The 24,519-nt window shown below is 42.9% G+C and overlaps 1 protein-coding gene across 11 annotated transcripts in view; it reads left to right on the forward strand.

Moving 5' to 3' along the window:
- The window catches only part of LOC125893038 (DNA-binding protein SATB1), a 67,473-nt gene that overhangs the window by 2,881 nt on the left and 40,073 nt on the right, over positions 1-24,519 (forward strand). For 5 of the 11 annotated variants that reach the window (XM_049583473.1, XM_049583479.1, XM_049583477.1 and 2 more), the window contains exons 2-6: positions 10,793-11,031; positions 14,622-14,798; positions 15,757-15,883; positions 17,920-17,973; positions 20,579-20,702. In XM_049583473.1, the coding sequence (XP_049439430.1) occupies positions 10,818-11,031; positions 14,622-14,798; positions 15,757-15,883; positions 17,920-17,973; positions 20,579-20,702 (696 nt within the window). In that variant the 5' untranslated portion in view covers positions 10,793-10,817. Of the gene's footprint in view, positions 1-5,418; positions 5,459-9,384; positions 9,521-10,792; positions 11,032-14,621; positions 14,799-15,756; positions 15,884-17,919; positions 17,974-20,578; positions 20,703-24,519 lie in introns of those variants that run through there. The other 6 variants (XM_049583478.1, XM_049583484.1, XM_049583476.1 and 3 more) reach the window with 5 other exon arrangements.

Genomic DNA, 24,519 nt, shown 5'->3' on the forward strand with positions numbered 1-24,519 from the left:
TCATCACTTCGATTTAAAACAGAATTACGCTCTGAATCATCAGTTTTGCTGCTTACAGGGAAGTAAAAACATCCAGGGAAAGTGTCGCCACGCTGAAAAAGACATGTCTGTATGTTTGTAACACCGTCTTTGTGTTGTTTCTTTGAATTCCCGCAGCAAAAAGATGCAGATTATTAAAACCCCCACACTGTTGGGTGTTTGCTGGGAGTTTAGAGCTGGGCTGTGCCTCACTTTGCTGAGACTGATATCTCGGCTAAAACCATTAATCGTCTTTCTTTACCACCTCGATAATTATCTCTGTAGCAAAATAACAGCTCAGCAAACAGTGAAATTATACCTGTGGTAGGGAGCAGAGTAAATACCTGTTTAGCTGCCAGCAAATGTATTTATTAGACTGTCGCCAGTAAATAAGAGGCCTGTCTCGTTTTTTAATGTGTGGCTCTTTGGGGATTCCACCCCTCCACACGCCACCCATCCCTCCTCTGTATGAAATAGCTCTGTTATGATTGCTAATAGAGGAGAAAGATAACAATGATTCCCAGCTTTTTTTTTTTTTTTGGTGACATGTTGGGGCTAGTTTAGCAAAAGAAAAAGGTTGGTGTGTTAATAGGGACTGCTGCATTCCAGGGCTCCAAAAATGTAAGAAAGCCCCCCCTCCGACAGCTACAGACATACCACCCTGGATGAGTGCTTAGTGTGTGATTCGGGAGTTACAGCTCATTTTGTCATTATGTGGAAAGTTCTTTATAAAATTGAAAAAGAGGAGGGGGGGAGCAGGGGGGTTATGTTGTCCCAGCATGTTTGACTGCATTTATTTTGGCATATGCTTTGCATACTGTTGATCCAGATTCCTTGGCTTAGTGATAAAAGCGTCACATTGTTTTTGGGTCCTGACAATCAGCCCCGTTCGTCGAATGGGTTGGCGTGTCCTCCCCGGGAGATAAAAAAACCCAAAGTCCGTCATGTCGGTTTTGTCACGCTTTTACAAAATGACAGCCCTCCTTATGTTAGATTTTTTTGTTGTTGTTGTTCTCCTTGTTATTTAGCGTGCTTCATGCTACCATGGCAAATATAATTTAAGCAAGCATATACGTCTAAGTTTGCACGATTCAAATCACATTATTACAGGTCTCATCGTATGTTTGTGGGGTTTTTTTTCCTGAGAGGAAAAAAAAACTCATTGTCTTTTATTCCGATGCTTGTCTTTATCCAATCTGTGTAGGTTTTTCTGAATCCTTTGTTCAGAGAAAAAAAAAAAGAGCGATTTAGAGGAAAGCGCATCCCGCTAAGATCAGGTTGTTAATACCCACCCACATACTCCAATGAAACAATTTCAACAGATACTGTATTCTGTCTGTCTCACACACACACACACACACACACACACACACACCCTTGCCTTATCAACTGTTTTGTTCGTCACAGGATGGATGATGCATCCTTTGACAAGGGATTAAATATGCAAAGAAAAATATGTAGATAAAGAGCCACATCCTTAAGTCTGCACCTCTTCTTCAATACTTCTGCCTAAGCCTCGATATTACGAGCCGCTCTCCCCACATGCTCACATCCCATCACTCCTTTCATCTCAGCGTAGCACCACTTCTCGCACACTGAGGCGAGTAACACCATCCCGTCACCTGCCTTCATTTCTTTTAACACTCCCAAGAACTCCCCACAAGGCCGCAGTGCTGTGCCCTTCACCGCCTCTCCCCCCCAGCTCAGGAAAAACCCAGCAGGATGTAGCAACCTTTATCATCTCTTCAGTCTGTCCTCTCTCAGTACCACAAATCCATCTTCAGTATCTCCTTCTCACACACACAAACACTCCTGTTTTTACATCTCTGTCAGTTGTTTATTTGTTGCGATCCACGAGGCAGAAATTAGAGTTTTAATTATTCGGACATGTGATGACCAGAGTCCAGCGAGCAGTGACAGAAAAGTCATTTATTTAAAACCGGCCCTGCCTCTGTTGCCCGTTGATTGTTCTGTGACTGATTGGTTTTGTAATTTGATAAAGAGAGCAAGAAAGGGAGGGGGTGATAAACAAGGTGGCGAAGGGTCCTCTTGGCGAGGCGTGCAGTTTTGAATCTCTAATATAGATTCCTTAGAGAAAGACTGACACAGGCCTGAAGTGACCTGGCTCGCTGTTAATTACAGTCGATGCTGAGCTGATGACACCGCAGCCAGCTGCAGGTTCACGGTTCAGGCTGAGGTCCGGACCCTGAGGGCCTTGTTCGACACAACGCCGGCGCTCACTCGCCGGCTCCGAGCGGATGTACATGTGTCTGTGTGGCATGCATCTGCGTGGGAGTTGCATTGTGTACAGTGCACACCACACATCGTAAGGGTGGGTGTCGAGAGTGGAGAGTGACGATGTGAGAACAAGGGCGGCGGTTGTCTTTTATACATCAGTGAGGGGACAAAAAAAACCCATCCTGATGTTCACCTTCCACGGCGGGCGGCGCAGAGACCCATCGAGGCCAACTGGCGTTAGGCCTTCCTGTCAGCAGACCTGAGCTGGAGACCACTTGCTCCGCTTCTATTTCTGTCTACTTCATGTGATTATAAAACAATTAAGCACTTAGGAGTCGACTCTCAGTTCATTACATCCCCCTTGTTCTTTCTTTCTCTCTTTTCTCCCTCCTCCCACACCGGAGCGCGGACATATGAGAAATGCAGAAATCACCTTATTTCACTAGTAATTGAAAGCCACACTGGCTGTATGAGAGGCTAATGGAAAACACGAAACTAATTTGATTTGGAGGATATGTTCATTATGGAATATTTAGTCTATCTGTGCTTACCTCGTAACAACTGATTAAGCAATTTTTCATGGTCCTCAGATGTCTTACGAGGGAACATTAATAAACCGCCTCAATCCTGAACCCTATTTAGAAGCGAACCTACTGTAGACTGTTTTTGTGCAACAGTTGCGCAGAGATCAGATGTTTAGAAGAAAAGTGTCACAAACAACTGCGTTTCTGAGAAGACACAGTGATGACGCATTATGCTTGTAAGTAGCTGTCAGATATCAGATCTGTCCATATTGTTATTCTTTTGTAAAAAAAGAAATATATTTTGTGTTAGAAGCACGTGTGCTGGTTTAGTTTGGAGTCTGTGGCACATTTTTTAAGCTCATTTCACCACATAATGACCTACAAATGCCAACGGCACTGAACAATTTCTTTGTTCCAAAACTCAAAACTTCCTTTTGTGTCAGTTCAGTCATGATGAAAAATGAAATTGGTAATTGTTAGAACCTAAAGCACTATCAGCGCTTTTGTTTAGACAACAGATTGATTTAATTTTTCGTCACTTTTACTACTCTTTTAACCGCTTGTTGGTTGCACAGCATCTACTGTACACCACCCTCATTTTCCTTTTTTTTTTTTTTCCATTGTACGTGTCATCTTCTGTCTCGCTGAGGTTCATCTGCGCACCCACACTGATGCAGGCGTGTTTTGACACGTTCCCAGACAGATTATTAAATCCTTTGCAGCCTCTAATAATACTATTATGTTTATGTGTGTGTTTTTTATTGTGGGAGACACTTGCAGAAAGAGCTCAAAGTCAGACCAGTGACAGCGTTTACCCCCATGCTGTTCGCTCAGACTGGATGCGCAGACTAATTTGTATTAGTGATCCAAATAATCGTATTAATGCCCATTAGAAGCATCACAAGTGGCGAGCATGAAGACATCACAACACCTACGTACTGTACGTGATGGCGCTGGCTTCGCCTGACACACTAAATAAAGACGCTTTTCAATGTTGAGCCAACAGAGATACATTTTCTTATTTGCCCCCTTTGTGTGTTGACTGTCGGCGTCCTTTTAAAGAAACAGGCATAATATTTAATTCCTCCTGAGACATAAACATGTGGTTTAAAAAGCAGCAGGCCAGATGTGATGGTTATGATAAGTGTGTTATGGTGAAAACATGCAGTACCTGTGGTAATACACACAGAGAAGGTGAAATGGATCTGCGGTGTAATGCTATGACTCCTGACATTTAGATATGTTGCAATTTAGCATCCAGTCTGTCATGTTTCTCATGTCATTTTTCATGTTTTCTGTACAAACGTAGCCAACAAAATCTTGCCTGAACAATTACGTACTGTATCTCCCCGACACAAAGGCGCACAGGCTTGTGAAAACCCACCTTGAACAGAGCTAAATCTGCATTCAGCACGTGATTATAACAGCACACGGCTAGTATTTTTAAACAGGCTTTCTGTGTTTCAAAACCCATTTTTCCCCTCTTTTCTGTGTGATACAAAACGGTATATGTTAATTGATAATCAGCAGTGTTGATTCAGTGGTGCATTCAGTGCAAATCTGTGCCCTTCTGGATGTCAGAGGGTTTTCACAGCCACGTCGGTGCCAACCTAGCTGGCAGTGCCGGCACCTGTTGGCGGTGCCAAGGCCTGGCAGGGGTTATCGATGCTCTCTGATGGTGCCCGACAATCACAGTGGAAATGACTGCGGCTGCTTGCGTCATGCCAGATAGAAAAGAGCATTTGCCGACAATGGCTTGCTTTCACCGTCGCTCCTATTTTCCGAACGCTGCTAACTGTGGCCAAGGAAAAAAAAAAACAACAACAAAAAAAAAAGAGGGGAAAAAAACACCAAAGAGAGAAACGGGAGCTGCAGTGAACATCATGTAAAACATGTCAACGTGGAAAACATGTCAACATGCAGAATGTTGTGCAGCGATGCCGTGCAGGTCTAGGTGATGCAAAGTGATCTGCTGAGGAGAAGGTTTGGATGTGTGTGTATGTGTGTGTGTTGGGGAGGGGGCTGCAGCCTGTCTGTGTAATTCATGTTAGGACATATCACAGTGACACCAATGAACCAGAACAGCAGGTACAATCTAAAATGCTGCACAAACAAAATATTCCATGATATTCATTATTTCTAAATAAAACACGATAAAAAATGTGGCTGCAGGACGTCATCCTCTTTAATGCACGTAGCAAACAGCTTAAGATAGACAGTAACTTCAGTATGATTCATTTATGAATTTTTATTTTCATGTCTTCACTGACTTCGTGGAAATCTTCACATTTTTCAGCAGCTGAATAATATCTCACGTTGGAGTGAATCTCTGAAAATATAGTAATTACTCCACAGTTTGGGTCCTTTATTCAGACACATAGCAGAGCCATTTAACCACACTGCACACCGCAGCTGTGTTTAGTACACAGTGTTGGCAGCTCACTGAAACCCCGAGAATGGTTAAGATAAGAATTGATCACTGAATCTGTGCAGCAGGCTCTGCTCGTGGATTCAAACATGTCGGGGTCTTGTGCGAGCAGTTTCAACAACTCTTCTATTTCCTGTTAAAAAACCACAGACGTGGGACCCTTTTAAGTGCAGCCGCCCCCTCAAAACTTACAGTTCGTGCTAACTAGGTGTCAATATAGCAAGACATTGTTCCATCTCGGGTCCGAAAGGTGAGTTTCACATGGTATTTTTCCGTTAAAAGCTTCTCCGCTGGCCTTCTGCTGTGAATTCCTAATGCAACCCTTTTTGGACACAAATGTATTTTGAAATGAGCTAACTTTTGACCTCACATGGGTGGGTGGAACAATGATTTGGTCTCACAGTAAGGCAATGAGTTAGATGTGTACTGTTTCTACTGTGTAGCGATACAACACACCATCACTTCTTCCGTCACTGGCTCATTTGATGTGTACTAGTTTCAGCCTTCTGCTGGAGGACTCCAGTATGTTTTCCCCTAAAACTGAGCTGTAAACACCGTGTGTAAATCTGAATGATTTTCTTCACAGTTGTCCCGCAGAGTTTTTCCAACTGTCGTCGTCACCTGACGGTGGTTACTGTCAAGCTAAGCTGAGAAGCTCACGTCTGTGCTGTTGCATTGTTTTGAAACAACAGCTTTGTGTGAGACGATGTACCGTCACTGTATTTATGCTCTCACACAGAGCGAGTTTATGAGCCCTGCAAAGATTTATTAGCAAGCACGTTGTGTTGTGTAGCATTTCACATGCACCTGACCTCCACAGTCGGCTCACAACCTCTGGCTTTGTTGCCGAGATAGGTGTACGCACTTCCTGTTTTTTGTTGGTTTCCTGTTTTTGTTCTTACACAACCTGGACAGACATGCATTTTTCTTTGATGTGGATATTGGCCAGATGAGTCGGATCACATCGCCCCACCTTGCTCCGTTGCAGAAAACAAAAGCTTGATGTTCAATCTGTGGCACAACAGTCATGAATTAATGAGAATTTCTTTTGCGTTCACCCCACATACTATTTATACATCAGCATATTTCATGTGTGTGTAAAAAAGCATTTCCCCTGTGGTCTTGACAATGAACTTTACCTCACATACTCACCTCTCTGGCTCTTCATAGAAGCTAAAGATGGAAATACATCTCCACCTCAAACTAGCAGAAAGCATCGGTGCATTTACTGTCACCTGCGTGTGAGTGTGTGTGTGTGTGTGTGTGTGTGTGTGTGTGTGTGTGTGTGTGTGTGTCCACAAGATATTAGTCTGGCCTTTGCTCATAAAGTCAGAGTGAAACCGTTATTATTAGGCCACCTTAAGGTTAGGTACAAACGCCATATCAGGCCTTTATTGACAATATCAACAGAGATTACCTTGTCTGATATTTTTGCAGTTCGCTCCGGAGCAACAAAGCCCGCCAGCAGGGAAAGGTTCATGAAATAATTACAAAATAATGACAATAGCTCGCACATCAACTCGAGAAAAACCTTCCAGCTTGCTATTGTTTGCGGAGATTGTGCCGCTCTCCAGCCTCGCATGTTCCTCCTTTTCCTTTCTTACCTCGATGCAGTTCTTCCTCCACTTTGACAGTTCAGGGTTTTGTTGACAATATCAACAGAGATTAGCTTGTCTAATATTTTGGTGTAATCCAGTTTGACATAATACAGCATGACCGCTTACGGAGGTAAAGTTTGTGAGAAAATAGATGATAACAAAAGCTAAATGTTGAGATGGGAAACGTCTGCTGAACAGTACACATACATGTGGTGTTAAGACATCCCACCGAAATTCACTTTTTAGGTGGTAAAATATTTTTTGCAAACTCTAAAGTGCTGGCAAACAGACCTAAATGATATGACAATAAAGGGAAAAATATACTTTATTTTTTCTTTGTTTTATGATTGTATCAGAATATGTGTATTTTACCATATTTACAATGCAATAACAAAATATCAGTATGAGTAATCCTTCCAGTTTGACAGTGAATGCACCGCAGATGTAGCCTTTCTACTTTCTAAGGCTGCTGTAAATATTTATTTGTGTGATTTATTGCCATGATTTGGTCTTTTAGTCATCCACTATATCAGAATATATGTATTTTACTGTATCTACAATGCAATAACTAAATATAAGTCTGGTTAATCCTCGCAATTTGACAGTGAATGCACCGCAGATGTAGCCTTTATACTTTTTAAGGCTGTTGTACATGTGCATATTTGTGTGAATTATTGACATGATTTGGACTTTTAAGCGTCAAAGTTGTAAATTAATACCTACTTAAACATGGAGATATTTAGTTTTTGTGCTGTAGGCCTTGTCTAGGAGTGGTGTTATATAGTTTGCCATTTTAATAACCTACTTTTTAGGCTTTTGCTTTGTGATTTCTGATATCAGTTCATAGTTTATATGATAAGAAGGAAGTCTTGATGAAATTCTTAGTAGTTTAAAGATGTAAAACACTTTAGATGTGTTCTTATTGCACATGCACAATAAAAGAAACGATTTTTTTAAAGAGATTATTTAAGTTACAGCAGGTTTAGTGTTGGGAGGATACAGTAAGGTGCATTCAGGTGCAGTCAGAATTGACTGGAGTTCAAATAGTTTATCTTACACTTTGCTATTTCCGACCACATTACTTGCATTAGAATATTACATAAAATAAAAACTATTTATTGCTTAAAAGTAAAAGAAAAAAAAACATTCAAGGTGTGTGTGTGTGCGTGCGCGCGCGAGCATCTGTGTGTTACCCGGTAATAAATGCAGGACCGCCTCACTCTAATCAAGCTGATTAAAAATTCCTGCGCGCACAGCCGGAAATCGCACCACCGTTCCTCCTCGCTGTGTGTGTGTATGTGCGTGTGTGTGCATGCATGTGTGTTTATGTGTGTCCACTTTCTCCACTTTTATCCGTCTCCACCAGGACTTTTCGGCCTGAGATGCGCAGGAATCATGTGTTTTTTCTGTCACCATTATTATAACAATAAAGGGGATTATTTCTCTCCTCCTCACACACACTCTCCACCCCACACACACTCACACACTCACACACACACACACACACACATACATCCCCCTCCTATCTTCTATTTTTTTTCCTACATTTTTTTTACCCCCTCTGCCACGCCATTTGAAATGAGGAGGAGAAAGGGAAAGCACAAGCAGCGGCAGCACCAGCAGCGAGGAGAGGAGAGGGGGGAGTGATGAGTCAATACAACTAATAATTTAATGGGGACAGAGAGGGAGAGACGGAGTGAGAGGGGGAGAGACAGAGAGGGAGATAGAAAGAAAGAGGAGCTCCGTCCGGACGCCAATCCCCAACCAACAGGACACCTCCTACTATTACTATCGCAGGAAGCTCTCTTATGCATCCACAGCAAGCCTTATTTATGCTCGACATCGGAAAGTAAACGGCACTTTTTGACCCCCCTCTCTGCTTGTTTTATTTGGCGAACCTGTTCCGACTGTCCGCATATCGTCTCCACATCGCCTCCAACGCGATAGCAAGATCACACTGTCGGTTATTATTATTTTGCTCTGTCTCAGTCAGCCGGTGAAACCAACCCAGCTCAGCCGACGTTCAGCTATTTTTGTGTAGGTTACCAGTCCCTCTCTGTTCGTGAACATACACAACGAGGGTTTATTAGGTCTCGGCGGCGGTTATTATCATTACAACTGTGTCCGAGGTGCTTTGCTTTCCACTGTTCGCCTGCTAACTGTACTGTTCGGCTGCCCGCCCGCCGATACATTTGGATGTTGTGGTGCGAACTAAAGCAGAAGTCGCCTTCACTTGTAACCGATGGACGCGGCTAACCGCTCACTTTGTGGCTAAATGTCGCCGGTTGTAACGGTTTCGGTTGCCGTTTTCTCCCTCCACTTGGACGGAATAAGCTAACGGACACCAAACGCGCACACACACACATATACACCACACACACACGCACACACTGCTTACCAATGTTCGCCTATCACGGTCCATCTCGACCTCGTCGTCTCTCGCGCAGACCCGGGTTGTTGTTTTTTCGCACCGCCTGCCAGTCCTCCGCCAAGAAGAGCCGGAGAAAGCGGCTTTTTACACACTAATTTTTTTTTTTTTTTAATTTCTGTTGCTGTCATGCACACGTAAAGCCAGAGAGAGATAACAACCCCCGGGAAGCAGGAGTTGTTTTGGGTGTCTTTTCTTTTTTCTTTTCTACCCTGGCCAAACTTGAAGAAGACGTGTTTTCCAGGCGGTGTTATATGCTCCTCAGTGCTCAAGTGCTGCGGTTCAGGTTGGTGTGGAAGATTTGTCACTTTCAACTTGTCCTCTCCTCCTTTACTCCCTCCTTTAAGGGGTAATGTGTCCATTTAAACTACTGCTCCTGTGTTTTTTTCTGTGTGTGTGTTTTAAGGTCATTTAAAAATCCTGACCTGGATCCGGACTGTATCCGGGTCTGGATTCCTTTGGCCCCTTATTTATGGGGAATTAGTTGCCTCATTGCATGTTATGAATGGGGGAGTTCATGATCTTTAGCGTGGGGGTGGATGATTTTGCCCTTTTCGCTCTTTGACAACAGCATTCCAGTTCATGTTCATCAACCTGCATGCATAATCACACTCAATTACTTTTGCGTTGCAGTTTAATACATGGACACGTTTTTTATTCACACCGATCACATGTTAAAGTTTGTGTGAATTGTCAGCTCCAGCCTCAATCAATAGCTTTGTCTCTGCACTAAAGCACCTGTGGTTGAAGCTCCTCCATCTCTCCTTCCTCTCTGCATCTCCCTCGTCTTCAACTTTTGATGATTGTCCTCATGAGTCAGCAACTGTCTGTTTTCAAGTTTCCAGACGCTGCCTCTTCCTCCCATTCCGAAGTTGTAAACTTATTGCTTTCCATGAATATACCTCTGCGCTTGCAAAATCTAAAAATAAAGTTCACACCTGTAAAGTCGTGTAAGTGTGTGTGTGTGTTTGTGTGTGTGTGTGTGTGTCTGTCACAGCAAAATGACGTTGCGGCCTTTCGCCTCTCTTCCCCTCCGAGCTGCGTCATGAATGTGAAGCCACACGAAGTGACTCAGAAACCGAATTACGTTAGTTTCCCCTCTCTGCGTGCGCCGCAGCAGAACCTTGTTCCTTGAACTGCACTGTACTCATTCAAGTGGAATCTCCCAGCAAATTAATGTGTTTGCACTAAAACCGGGGCTTGTTTGCCCCCTCTCGCATGGGAATCTCTAGTGGGACACCCATACATAATACATGTGTTGAAAAATGGGAACATTACAGCGGCACGAAAACGTCACAGAGGCCCGAGTCATCACAACTGAAGCGAATTGACAGTTATTGCCGTAATGGGTCTGTTCTCTGAGGTTTCAATTACTTAAAGAGCATTTTTTTTGCTCTATAAAAATGTCCCGTCTCATCTTCACGTCAGTGATATCAACACAAAAGATTTTGTGTTCCTCGCTCCCCCCGTGTCACATTTCAGCTGCTTCTTTTATGCCATGCACATATCTCCGCTGACAGCTGAATCATTCTGTGTGTGCGTGCGTGTGTCTCCCCAGGTGATAGTGAGCAGAGGTGCTGAGAATGATGGACCATCTCAGCGAGGCGTGTTTGGGCAAGGAGAACTCTGACCTGGTCAACAGCATGGCAGAGACCAAGGCCCCGCCGGCCAAGCTGCCCCGTCTGGAGCAGAACGGCAGCCCCCTGGGCCGGGCCAGGCTGGGCAGCACCGGGGCCAAACTAGCCGGGGTCCCGTACAAACCCACCGGCCACCTGCTGAAGACCTGCCACAAAAGAGGTAGGACGGAGAGAGTGTGTGCATGTGTGTGTGTGTGTGTGTGTGTGTGTAAGTGGGGGCTGGGCGAGCACTGAAACGATTAGTTGATTAATGGTTTAGTGGATCAAGAGAAAATTAATCCACGACAGTTTTGTTTGATTTAATATTTGTCATTCAGTTACTTGCTGCTTTCAGCATCACTAATGTGAAGAGTTACTGATTATCTCCATTTCATGTGATTGTAAATTTTTGGGTGTCGGATTGTTAATTGGATAAAAAGTCAATTTGAAGATCCTGGAAAAACTGAGAGAGGCACCTCACACTATTTCTGATCAAGCTGAAACGATGAGCTGATGAATTGATCAGTTGATCGAAACATTTTTCAAGCAGACACTGAAACATTTTGCTTCTCAAGTGTGAAGAGTTGCTGCTTTCCTTTGTCTTACGTGACATAAAACTGAATAATTTCAGGTTTGAACTGTTTGAACAATTTGGACATATTGCTTCCAGCTTTGGGAAACTGTCACAAACATGTTTCACTATTTTCTGACATTTTATAAACTATTAATCAATTAATCGAGAAAATAATCAGCAGATGAAAATAATATTAGTTGTAACTCTAATTTATGCCATCTCATAGACTAAACGATTGTTTATTTAATTGAATAGCTGACAAATAATCAATAAAGGCACAGACTGTACAAACTAATCATGAAACTAATGTAGTTAAATTAACTTTCCATGTGCATGTGTGCGCGAGTAACAGAAGAATAAAGCGTGTAAATAGAGGTGCGCTATTTAAATGCAGTTTAAAAAGCCCCCCTCCCACACACACCACCTTCCACCCACCACCACCCCCTGCATGCTCTCCAAAACTCTTAAACCTTTTTACAATGCGTCTTTAGTCATCTCAGCACACACACACACACACACACACACACACACACACACACTGCACACACTCCCACTTATTTGCCCAGACAATAGCTAATAGAAGAGCACTGTGAGAATTATTCTTGTGTCGTGTTGCATAGCGCTGTGTCACCGCTCCCCTCTCCAACCGCAGCCCTCCTGCTCCGACATTTGTTTATTAAGGGAAAGTTTCAGTCCTTTAAGAGCCATTCTTGTTTAAAGGGAGCCTTTACTTTGAGATTATGACATAGCTTTTTAATATAACCGGTGTCGTCTCGTGAAAAACGCGGCGGGCAAAGCTTTCCAAAATATGAACCTTTTTATGATTATGTTTTGTTGTTGTTGGGTTTTTTGTTTTTTTGTTTTTTTTTTAGTGGGCTGGGAATGGGTTTAAAACCTGCAGGTTCGGAGTTGTAATAGCACTTGGCAGCTAAGGCTCGTCTGTTTGTTTGTTTGGCTGGTTGGTTCTCTTTAGGCAAGAGGGACTCAGGAACTCTTGGAATGTGGCTGTGTGAGTGTCCTCGGATGGGCCGTTTCTCTTATTTGCGCCTTTAATCTACGTGTCGCCCTCCAGCTGAGAGAGCCTAATTTTTCACCTTCATCATCTCTGCTTCTCTTGGCCTCCTACCACGTTTGTTCCTCCAAGCCTCCTCTTCGCTCTCCCCTCCTCTCCCCCTTCCCTCTCGTTGTCTTTCTCTGAGTTTCTTCCTGGGCAAAGGGTGAAGCGGCTGAGGGAGGCGGGCGGTCTGCCGCGGAGGCTTCGCAGAGGGCCCACAGTGGGCATTGTGTCCGAGCCCGAAACAATATTTACCGCAGCCCTCTCTGGGCTCCCTGGAAACAAAGCCAGTATTGATCCCCCAAATGAACCTACACAGCAGTCTTTATTGTTAGATCTTTATCTATTAAAATCAGGGGAGGAGAAAAGCAGCTCTTTCAGCACATTCCCTGGCATCTGTCGGCTTATTGATTGTTTTGCCAGAGCTGCGTGCATCTTCTGGAATGCCTGGGATTGGAAAATATTAGAATGTGAATCACTTTAATCAGCAAGGACAATAAATGTACAGAAGTGTGTTGAGGTGATAGTAGAGTGGAGACGTACTGAGAAAATAGAGCAACAGGGCACCTCATAAACACTGTAGGTTTTACATGGTACAGTAAGCTATAGAAACTCTTCATTAACACTTTGACAAAATTTTGATCTTCTGCTGTTTTCATTCAAACAGACTTCAAAAAGCCAAGTCGTCTCCATGCTCTTAAACTTCCTTGAATTTCAGGGATGTTATTTTAGAAAAAAAAAATGGCATATTGGATGATATTTGCACAGTGGGTCTCTTGAACATTCGGCAGTCTTTGGACAAGGATTGCTCATTCCACCTAACAGCAGAGCCACTGTTGACACAGACTAGTAAACCTCAGGGCGCAGAGGTGGTTCGGGATTTGAAGCACTGCATCATGGGAAGATGATTTTGGGTTGGCAGGCAGAAGGAGGGGCCGATGAGATACCAGAACCTCGATAGTGAATAAACAGTTAATCATGCCAAAAGAAGCAGCCCAGTTGCCAGAAGAAAATGTTGGCATTGTGCGTTTCTGCAAAGCACAAATAGGTTACATTTGCTCGTTTTTATATCAGTGTTTCTTCAGTGATGTAGTTTGTGAGTTGACTTTGTCATCTTGAGGTGGAGGGGCCGGCCTGCCAAGCCACACACCACTGTGCAAGACCAAAAGCGGTTGTTTTTTAACCCAGACATAGTGGCATGAATAGTGGTTTCTTTTTACTGAGACATTGCGGCTTTTTCTGCCCAACAAACGTGCCATTTTAACCCAAAGCATAATCTTTTCCTTACCATAACCAAGTTTTTTTTTGTGCTTAGACCTAATCACACATTTACTACAGCAGTGTTGAAACATAAAGTTTTGATGTGTCCGCTACAGTGTGCAAATTTAACATACCTGTGGTTTGCAAGAAATGTGCGATGTCCAGTTTTTTGTGGCGATTGGATTCAAAGGACTCGTACAGGTTGAAGGTTTTTTGTGGCTGCCTCACACTGAGATACTTCTTTCTATAATATATATATATATATATATATATATATATATATATTAGCTTATTAAACTCACTCAACCCATAGTGCAACATCTCTGTAATATTATGTCATCATCTTAAAACGTGGAAGATGAACCTCAGACTGCAGGAAGGAATCCTCCAGCAGTTGATATAAAAAAACCCTCTTAAATTGGGATTACAGATGGAAAAAGCACCTTTGAAAAACTCAGGGAGAAGATCATAGAGATTACATGACAAAGGAGAGTATTTCTGTTAAAAAAAATAGCAGCTTCTGAAATTGTGCAGGTTTTTGTGCACTTAAGGAATGTTTGATTCCCCACGTTGATGTGAGAGTTTGGCATTGAGACAGAGAGGTGAGGGTTGAGATAGAAATTGCCCCATAAAAGATGAAAAATGCCTTTACGGTCCAAACTCACGCTTTAGTTAATTTCTGTGCAGAACTTCCACTCAGCAGCAATCTAATCACTCACTCATAATCCCTTGACACTCAACCTCGGTGTAACTTAATCGTCAGTGCTAAATATTAATCTCGTCCCTCCGCAAACACGCTGAATCCTGAAGGTCAAAGTTTGCATGTGAAGAAATGTGAACCCTTTCGGTTCTTACTTGCGTCTCTGTGTCTCGGTGTCCTCAGGCAACATGCTGCCTGTGTTCTGCGTGGTCGAGCACTACGAGAATCCCATGGATTTTGACAGCAAGGAGGAGCACGCCGAGTTCGTCCTGGTACGCAAGGACATGCTCTTCAACCAGCTCATCGAGATGGCCCTGCTGTCGCTGGGCTACTCCCACAGCTCAGCGGCCCAGGCCAAAGGTAACGTCACTCATTGACTCTCATCACCATCTCTTCATTTCCTTCTCTGCTCTGATACTTTTTATTTTTCTCTTTTTTCCCCCTGCTTTATCTCTCTAATGCTCATTAACATCTTCGCCACAGCGTTTTCTGACATGCTGTTACTTTTGCACACACTCAAGCACGCACTCGTTTATGCCTCGCTCACACATGCTACACACACTCTGTGACCATAATAGCCTACCGCCAGCAGATCTGAAGCCACAGTAACACATCCTGACACTGATCCCAGACAGGAGATGCTCAAGTCTGGCAGGGGTCACACACACATACACACACACACATTCCCACACAGATGTATGCTTGTTCACACAGAGTCTAAAAGCGCAGGCTTACACACATACACACACACTCATACTGTATATATTTATATACACATACACTCAATGACTCAGTGGGTGGGAGGGGCAGGTGGAGGAAAGGGTCTGCTAATTGCACTTGAGCACACGCAGGCCGAGGGTGGCTGTTTCAAGGTGCCTCTTAGCATGCTCTTTTATTATAGCCTGTCCATCACACTTATGTGCACACACACACTCACACACACACATATCCTAGTCCACCTCTCCCATAAGCTTACTACCTGCTGTGTGGGCTGCTACTTTTTAGGGCAGTCTCATGAGAAATTCCAACACGGTTGTTGTGATTTCAGTAACAAATAAAGTGTATGAAGAGTGTTTATGGCACTAAAATGCCTCTGGAGTGGCTACATGTGGCTTGATACACACTGTGCATGTGATACTGTTTTAAAATACACCTACTCTTTGTAGTTATGCAGCTCAGCGTCAGTGAGCTAAGATGCTAAAATGAACTTTGTACTCTCTTCTTTTCTATGTTTGCACTTGAGTCCATTTATATGCTTTTGTGTGTCCCATTTACCAATGTTCACGTGTGCACGCACATGTGCATGTTGCATTTCCAGGTATGATTCAGGTGGGGAAGTGGAACCCCGTCCCCCTGTCATACGTGACAGACGCACCGGACGCTACAGTGGCTGACATGCTGCAGGACGTCTACCACGTGGTCACGCTTAAGATCCAGCTGCACAGGTAAGAAACACACAGTCATGTTTCCCTTTAAAGTATGTGCTAGAAACTGACACAATTGCGCGCACACACGTGCATCAATCCAAAATGTGCGTAGGTGTTCATGCAACTTTTTTTTACCTGCCCACCGCCCACAGAAGTGCAGTGTTGTGACCTAAAGTACACATGCACACATGCTTTAATACACACAGAGGAACCAGTTGTACCTATTAGTCGTTGCTTCCAACACTCACAGATAGCATGTATGCCCAGAGGCATGTGCCAATCTGCTGATGCCCTCTGCATGTTTGATACTGAGAATAGCTCTATTACTCACACACACACACACACAACAGACTGACCTTTCCCAGGAAATGTGAAAAACCCATTTGAATACTGAAAACCTCCTCGCCTAATGGTGCTAAAGAAACAGAGATTGGTTTATTTGTCAATTTAAGCGTAAAGCGATGGGAACACTGATACCACGCTAACAATTTAGCTTCTCTGTGATGAGTGATCAAGTAGATTTATCTCTTGTAGCTGCTCTGCATTTAACTGGTAAGTGATGTTAACTAATGTGCAGATAGCACGGGCAGTTTTGCATCGGAGATTGGTGAGATGATATATGGTAGCAACAGTTTTTGAATCCAAGCACTACTTTAGCTCTTTTCATAAAAAAATTAATCAAATGAATGTAGTGGGCAACTGGAGACTGCGCACAGCTAAAAATGACTCTGCGGCAGCAGATGAATACACGCTTGTTCACCTGAAATAGTTCCATAAATAAACCTTGCTGCATCGGCTATTTTAAGTGAAATATATTTCTTCTGAATCTACATCGCATATCATAAAAAAAAGAGACGACTTCTTACACTGAGTTCTGGTAGCTGTCTTGTGCCATCACTCACCATATTGTATGCTAAATGCTACTCTGTAGGAGTGAAGCTTCGTTGTATTTATACACACAGCATACGAGCATTTATAGACATGGACGCAAACAGGCTCATATGTGCTCATAGGCACAGAAACACACACACACACACACACACACACACACAAACAGCCGAGTGGCACTGGTGTGGAGGCTTGTGCCAGCTGCTGTTCCGACTCCTTCTCTTCCTCGCTCTTCCTCTCTCTCCCCTCTCCTTCTGTGTCTCCCCCCACCACCACCACCACCGCCATCGCCACCACCCACCAACGAAGCACTCACTCACACACACTGACTGATGTGAACACGTCCACCAGCCAGAACACAGAAGGTTGTGTTTATTTCCGGCATGCTAGCCTTGAATGCATGGATAGCTGTCTTTCTCCACTACCCCCTTTTCCTCCTCTCCCTCCTTCCCTCCTCTTGTTCACTTCCTTCTCCCCAGAGGCTTTCTAGCTGCTGGAGCAGTTTAAGGTGTTCTGGAAAATCCATTGTTTGTGTGTTAGCGAGTGTGTGCGAGGCTGTGTGTTTTCTCACAAGCAGATGTTAGCCTCGACCGTTGCACGCATCCCTTTTCTATTCCCGTTATCTCCTCGCTCGTAACGTTTCCCAACACACCAGCAGACAGATTTATGGACACAAGCACACAATGTCTCATGCACTTGTACACTCATCACCCCTCGCTCAATCGCTCATCTCTCTCACTCGTCAAGTATCAGGGCAGGTTTAACGAAAAGTCATTCGGCGATACACGTCAAACACGTCAAACATATGTCTTGCACACGTGAAGTGTTTATTCAGAACAAACTGGGTGCTCTCACTGGCGCTCAGTACAGTTTCTCCACACTCCCACCCACCTTGTAAATATATTTCTCATTTTCAGAAACCCAGAAATCAGAGTGTTTCTCAGGTAGAGCTGAATCCCCGCGGCACACGACTCTAGCACCAGCTAACGTCAAAGCCAATCTATTTGATATATAAATCTATTTTGATTTTGCTGCATATTGTTGTCAGTATTGTTATTGTTTTGTATTTGTTTTTCCCCCCCTTCTCTCTCCCCTCCCCACCATCCCTTCACCTCACCCCTCCTCCACACCCCACACCCCCCACCCCCCTGCCCCGACTGCCGCAGAAATCTAGCCAGTAACACCTTAAATTGTTTCGCCGAGCACAACGAGCCAGGAAGGTAGAAGTAACACGAAATAATAGTCGCCACATGCAGCTGATGTATAATTCATGCATCAATCCAGCAGATGTGTTGTATAAAGTAATTAACTAATCAGAACAATCAGGAGAGAGAGAAAGAGAGAGAGGGAAAGAGAGGGAGAATATGAAAGAGGGGGAGAGAGCGCGAGGCAGGCAGAGAGAGAGAGAGAGACAGAGCAATCTCCAGATGCATCTGCTTGATGCGCCAAATGAAATCTGTCTGTCTTGGAGGGGCGCTTGCAGCAGGAAAAAAAAAAAAAAAGAGCGGGAGCCCGTGTGTTCAGCTCTCTTTCTCTCTGGTTTCCTCTCTCTGTCTCTGTCTGTCTGATTGTTTCAGTGATTTGGTCATTTCATCAATAAATACAGTATTTTAAACAGGCCTGGACTGAGACTGCAACCCTGCTTTAAACCTCCGTTCTGGGCAAAGTGATTTGTTTTAAATATGATTGGTCCAGTGGCAGAAAATATATTAAAGAGCACCTTTCATACAAGAAATGCAGCACAAAGTAGGGGTGGGCGATGGCCCTCAAATTATATCATGATATTTCAGGGTATTTTTGCAATAACGATATTCTTGACGACATGACAAATAAATAAAAAAAATAAATAAATCTATTATTAATTTGATAAAATAGAATTGCAACAAAATAAGTGATATAGTTTTATAGTTTGCCAAAATTTGTCAAAAATGATCTCTCATTTCTTCAGTTTGTTAACAACAACAGTAACTCAGGATGAGACTCAGATTCTGTATACAACATTAATAGTTCAGCTAAATAAAATCTACCACAAATTACGCATTTAAACAGCTCCAAAAACAAAAAATGTCCCCTGGGATCTATATATATAAATCAACAGGTGATTTCCTTCTTTTAGTAAAATCCTAAATGATGGAGTTGTTTTTTTTCCACCTGGACCTTTATGTTCTGCCATTTCTCCTCTAATCATCACACTGTAACCTGTGACAGGCTGTTATGATACCACAACTATCACACATTCACATATAGGGAGGTTTTTTTCGAGCCACAAGCCACGGACTTCTCAGACTCTTTTAGTGACTTACTGCTCAGAGGGAACTCAGTCAGCGGCTCCTCTGGCAGCAGCACAGCGTCTCTCCTTCTCCTGTCTCGCCGTGCGCACACAGGAGTCGGTGTCATTGAGTGATTTTGTCATAAACCTTTGGTAATGTAAACCTACGTGATGTAGGTCGCTAAAAGAGTCTGAGAAGTCCGGGGCTGTTCATAAAACATTCAGGACGCGCACAGTTTGTTCCACACTACTGAAGCTGCTCCTCTTTTTGGAACCACCACGGGGCCGCAATAATTTCGCTTTCAGCCTTGCTTGTTGTTGCCGTGGGTAACAGTATGACGTCAATATGTCAACAAGCCAAAATATCGCGAGTATCATGATATGAATTTTTTATATGATGTTAAAAATTATACCAGTGTTATCGTGAACAAGATGATACACCCTTAGCACAAAGTGCTTCACATGAAAATAGACATAATGGACATAAAACAGACAAACAAGGCAGCATTTAAAAAAGATTAAAACATGGATTAACTGATTCATAAAATCATAGAGTTGTAAAACTATAAATCATAAAATCAAGTAAGATTTTAAAAGAGTCGCAGCAGCGTGAAGCGTAAATATAAAGAGTTTCAGAACTGTATCAGAAAGTCAGCGCAAGTTAAAGGCAAAAGTGAACAGATGCGTTTTAGCTTTCTTTTAAAACTATTTATCGAGCTAGCTCCCGCGATATCTATAGGTAGTGCGTTCCATAGCTTTGGAACAAGACATTGTAAGATGCTATTTTGCCCTCTGTTAGTTTGGGATTGACTGTTTTCTGACAAGAAATAAACCATTAATGGACCTTATAGAAAAAAAATGAAAGGGTTAATCTGTTTTATATGTATATATATCCTTTATTTAGACAGGTTAAAGCCAAGAGTGACCTACAAGTTACAACAAGGCAAACAGACGTATACAGATATATAGGGTAAAGAACAAATATGATGTGGATGGAAGTTCTAAAGTGATTTAGGAACAATCACATCAACTAAAAGAGCTAATTTCTTGAACCTTTAAAAATTGAAATGTTTTATACATTTGGATTATGTAATTTGTTTTCCTTGAGCCAGTGTCAGGGGTCAGGCCAGATAGTGAAAAGAGTGTTGCAGTCTGGTGTTCAAGATGCTGCAGGATAACTTCCCTAAGTTGCCTCTCACACAGTTGTTTGGGTCAAATTTAATTCCAGATTTAAAGATTGGTGTTATTGCCCATTTGCTCCATATATCAGGGGGATTGTCAGCCTAAATCATTTTGATATTGTGTTGCTGATTTTGTAGCTTGTGTATTTTATCGTTTCACTCAAGATACCATCAGGGCTGCTGGCTTTCCTTTCTATCTTTGTCTCTTCTCCATCTGAATTGTTTCTCATGCTCTCTCCTCACCCCTCCTCTCCCTCTACATCCCTGTCTACCCCCTCCTCCCTCTCTCCTCTCCCTGTCTTACCTCCCCTGTCCCCCCTCCGTCCCACATCCCCATGTGTCTCCTCTCCTCTTTCTCTCTCTTTCTCTCCGCAGTTGTCCTAAGCTGGAGGACCTGCCGCCCGAGCAATGGAGCCACTCTACAGTAAGAAACGCCCTCAAGGAGTTACTCAAAGACATGAATCAGAGCTCTCTGGCTAAAGAATGTCCCTTATCACAGGTGCTGAAGCCCAGTCTGCTTATTTAAAAAAAAAAAAAAAAAAAAAAAAAAAGATTAACGCCCAATCTCAACCCCCTCCCCCCTGCTTCCATACTGCACAACAAAACAAACACCCCTATCTCCATCACCACTGTATTTTATCCTTTACTTATCAAATGCCCTGAGTTTGATCAAGTGGGAAAGAGAATCGGCATAGAAAATCCAAATCAATGGCTATTGTCATTTGTTTGCCGCATGATTTTTTTTGTTTTGTTTCTCTTGCCGCCCCCGACACACACACACACACACACAAACACACACACACAAACGCACACACATGCAACGGCAGCCAAAAAGCAGAGGTGTTGTTGAACGTATGGTTATTGTTAGATAAACATTGGCCCGAGCCCAGAACGATCTGGATTGCTTTTGTTCTTTTCCTCATTTAGTTAATTCTCAACATTTCATAGTATCAGGCTGGATGTACTGTACGTGCGTTCATATGTCAGGTGTTACACTCTGTGTTTTTTTGTCGGCTGGGAGGTTGGATAGAAAGCACTGGCGCAGATATTGTATTAACAGGCAGTGTAGTCAGTATATCATGGAGGCAGCTCTGGAGTGAATGGAATGAAACGGCAGTATATCTCTCACAAGGGCCAATAATGTGTGTGTGTGTGTGTCTGAGTTTGTGTGTCACAGCGGGAGGAGATATGTGGGCTTCTGTGTGTATTCGCTTGAGTGTGTTTGTGAAATGTATATCAACGTATGGGACGCGCATGTGAAAGTGTTATTTGTGTTTTGCATGCGTGTGTGTATTTAGATCCAAGCGTGTGCGTAGGTGCCTTCAGTATGAAGCCAGCTCTCCTCCCAGGCCACCGTATGGTCACCTGGAGACCCTCATTTGCGCTGTGAGCTTGTGTGTACGTGTGTGTGTGTGTGTGTGTGTGTGTGTGTGTGTGTGTTAGCGGCTGCTCTCAGTGTGTGTGTTTGTGTGTTTAGCCGGGCATGAGCAGTGCGCTGATGATGTAAAGAGTCCCTGGGTGGCGTTCAGGCGGAGCCCAGCCCGGTCTGGTAATCACCCTGTTTACGGTCCATATGTGAAGACGGCTCAGAAGAGAGCACACGCTAGCTCAGAGGATGTAACACACAGGCACACACGCACACACACTCTTCCTCAGACACACATTTGCTATTTTCAAATACGCACCAGTCTCAAATTAAACTGAAGATTGTTTTAGCTTTCCAGTGAGGATGAAAGAGCGTCCTGAAAATATCTTGAACAGAATCTGTTTCTTTCTGTCTTGTATGTGTTTTAACAGCCAATTTGTTTCTGAATTCAGATCTAAATGGCATTAAATGGTCTTATGTTTTACTGTCATGCAGAAAATATTGCCAGCCATTGTGGAGACGTGGTAGCTTCAGTCACTGCGAACACTTGAAGTATTTTTCCTCTTTCTATTCTCAATGACTTTGTTTACATGCACAAAATATTCAGTTCTTTGCCTTCATTCCAAAAAAGTCAGTATCTCTATTAAGATGTTAATATAGCTAATAAAAATGAGTATTACACTAATATTCCTGGTACATGCAGCCAATTAACATGCCCTAACATGTCATTTATTAAGTCAAAATATGTATCAAAATAGATATTTTCTCAAAGTCTTCAACGACCGCTTGAACTTAGCCTGCCTCTTTCATTCCTCCCACCACCTTCCTGAAAAGGATGGTGTTGTAATATTTATTTTAACCTGTTTATACCCAAGTCTTTATATATATGTATATAGATTGATAGATAGATATTTTTAAGATTATTTGTTGGAGCTTTTGCCTTTAATAGATAGGACAGTATCAAGTGTGGGAAGGCTGGAATTGAACCCAAGGCCGTTGTGGCAAGAGCATTGCCTTTATACATGGGACACCTGTCATAATATTTAATAATAATTGTGATAATAATAATACTATTTTATTTGTATAGCACTTATCAAGGTTACAAAGTGCTTTATAAAGTGCACAGAAATAAGACAATAAAACAATACAAAGGAAATAAAACACAAAAGTTACAAATCAGGCACTGTAACGGAAAGTTTTCCTATAAAAATATGTTTGAAGCAATCATTTAAAAACGGGTAATGTGTTAGCCAGCTTCATCTCCTCAGGCAGAATTCCAGAGCCTTGGGGCCTTGATGGCAAAAGCCCAGTCACCTTGAGTTACCAGCCTTTATTCAGGGACGACTAGTTAGGGTCGCCTTGAGGATCTCGGATGACGAATTGGAGCAGAGGCTCAGCTATATAACTCGCCGCTAAATCATGTTGAGCTTTACAAGTTTTAAAAAGAGCTTAAATCAATTCTGAAGGGAAGTGAGGCGAGAATTGGGGTATAGTAATAGTAATGGTAATAGCAGATGTGTCTGTCTTTCCAATCAGAAATGTGGGCTTTCTTTTTTCGCATGCGTCTCTACACCAGCCTTGTTGGCTAATTGGTTTTTGTACAATGCATCCATGACAACACGTAGAGCTGACTGTAAGGCATGAGGCCATGTGTCCCAAACTGCACGAAAAATCCCAATTTAGACGCATATTCCAAGTGTGCTGTACACATGTCCAAAGAAGGTTCCTAAAACAAGGATAATATTGGTTTATCCCATGTCTTAATCAATCGGAAAATGCTGCATTCAGGAAAAAAGGCCTAATTCAGAATATGCTGTTTAAATGACCTGTATCATATTCAAGGTATCGTATAGTGGAATATTAGTGTGCGTGTAAACATAGTCATTGTTGTGCGTCCTTACTAGGAAATTGTAGAGAGCAGAATTCAAAGAACGCTTGACTGTAGAAGGGAAACCAACTTTTAGTGGTGGCAGATTATTCATTGTATAGCCTACTATAAAAACTCAGTGCTTACTGTGGAGTGCAGATATCACTAAAAAAAAATCATATCTTTATTGCTTTTGAAATCTAACCCTTAATTTTTAAAACCTTTACTGTGTCTATTAGATTTTGGCTAAACATTGTTTTATTTATTAATTTTATTGCCATGTTAAGGCAGCAAACTTTAAATACTAATCCAGTTTTATATCTAATTTAAAGCCAAACTGGCAGCTTTGCTATGTGCACTCCATACGCTGATGATCTACATGTATCCTCCTTGTTCAAACATGGCTGCCATGATGGCGTTTGACATCTGTTACTCTGTGGGGTTTCATGTGGCTTGCTACACCCTTAGAGCGGTGGTTTGTCTCTCCTAAACCCAACTGGCTCAGTGGAGTGGTTGTCAGGATCGAGGGATGCACCCATGTTGCCTTGATATATGGACTGCCTGCCCTGTGACTGGTGATGTCACAGTGTAGTCTGATGTAAAGGTGAGAAGCAGGGGAGCACTTGGCCCTCCCTCTGAGGCTTCTGAGTTGAGCAGAAAAAGTGAAATGAGTGGGAGGAGAAAGGGGCGTTGCAGGAGGGAACAGAAGATTGGCACCTTTTTAGGATTAGTGTTTCCGTGATATTCTGCTGCGTAATCCTGAGACCGAAAAGAGAGGTTAACAGATGAGAGAATCACAGCAAGTGAGTGAAAGAGAATTAGCCACCTCTGAACAGAGCTCTGAAGAGAGATGGGGAGGAGGGGTGGTGGAGCAGGGAGGGGAGGGCGGCGGGGGGTTATTTTGTGAAATGCCGCTTTTGTCCGAAGTCTTGTCAAACATTTAGTTTGAATCTTTTGTAGCGGGGAGTCATGCTTTGTGTGTTTGGGCTACAAATGGCACGAGGAAGCTCTGTGAGAGAAAATGTATTCACTCACGCCCATTGTCATTCTGCAGGAGGAACTGATTCCAACCCGCACACGTAT

Source organism: Epinephelus fuscoguttatus, linkage group LG8 (genome assembly GCF_011397635.1).
Source record: "Epinephelus fuscoguttatus linkage group LG8, E.fuscoguttatus.final_Chr_v1".
Lineage (NCBI taxonomy): Eukaryota > Metazoa > Chordata > Actinopteri > Perciformes > Serranidae > Epinephelus > Epinephelus fuscoguttatus.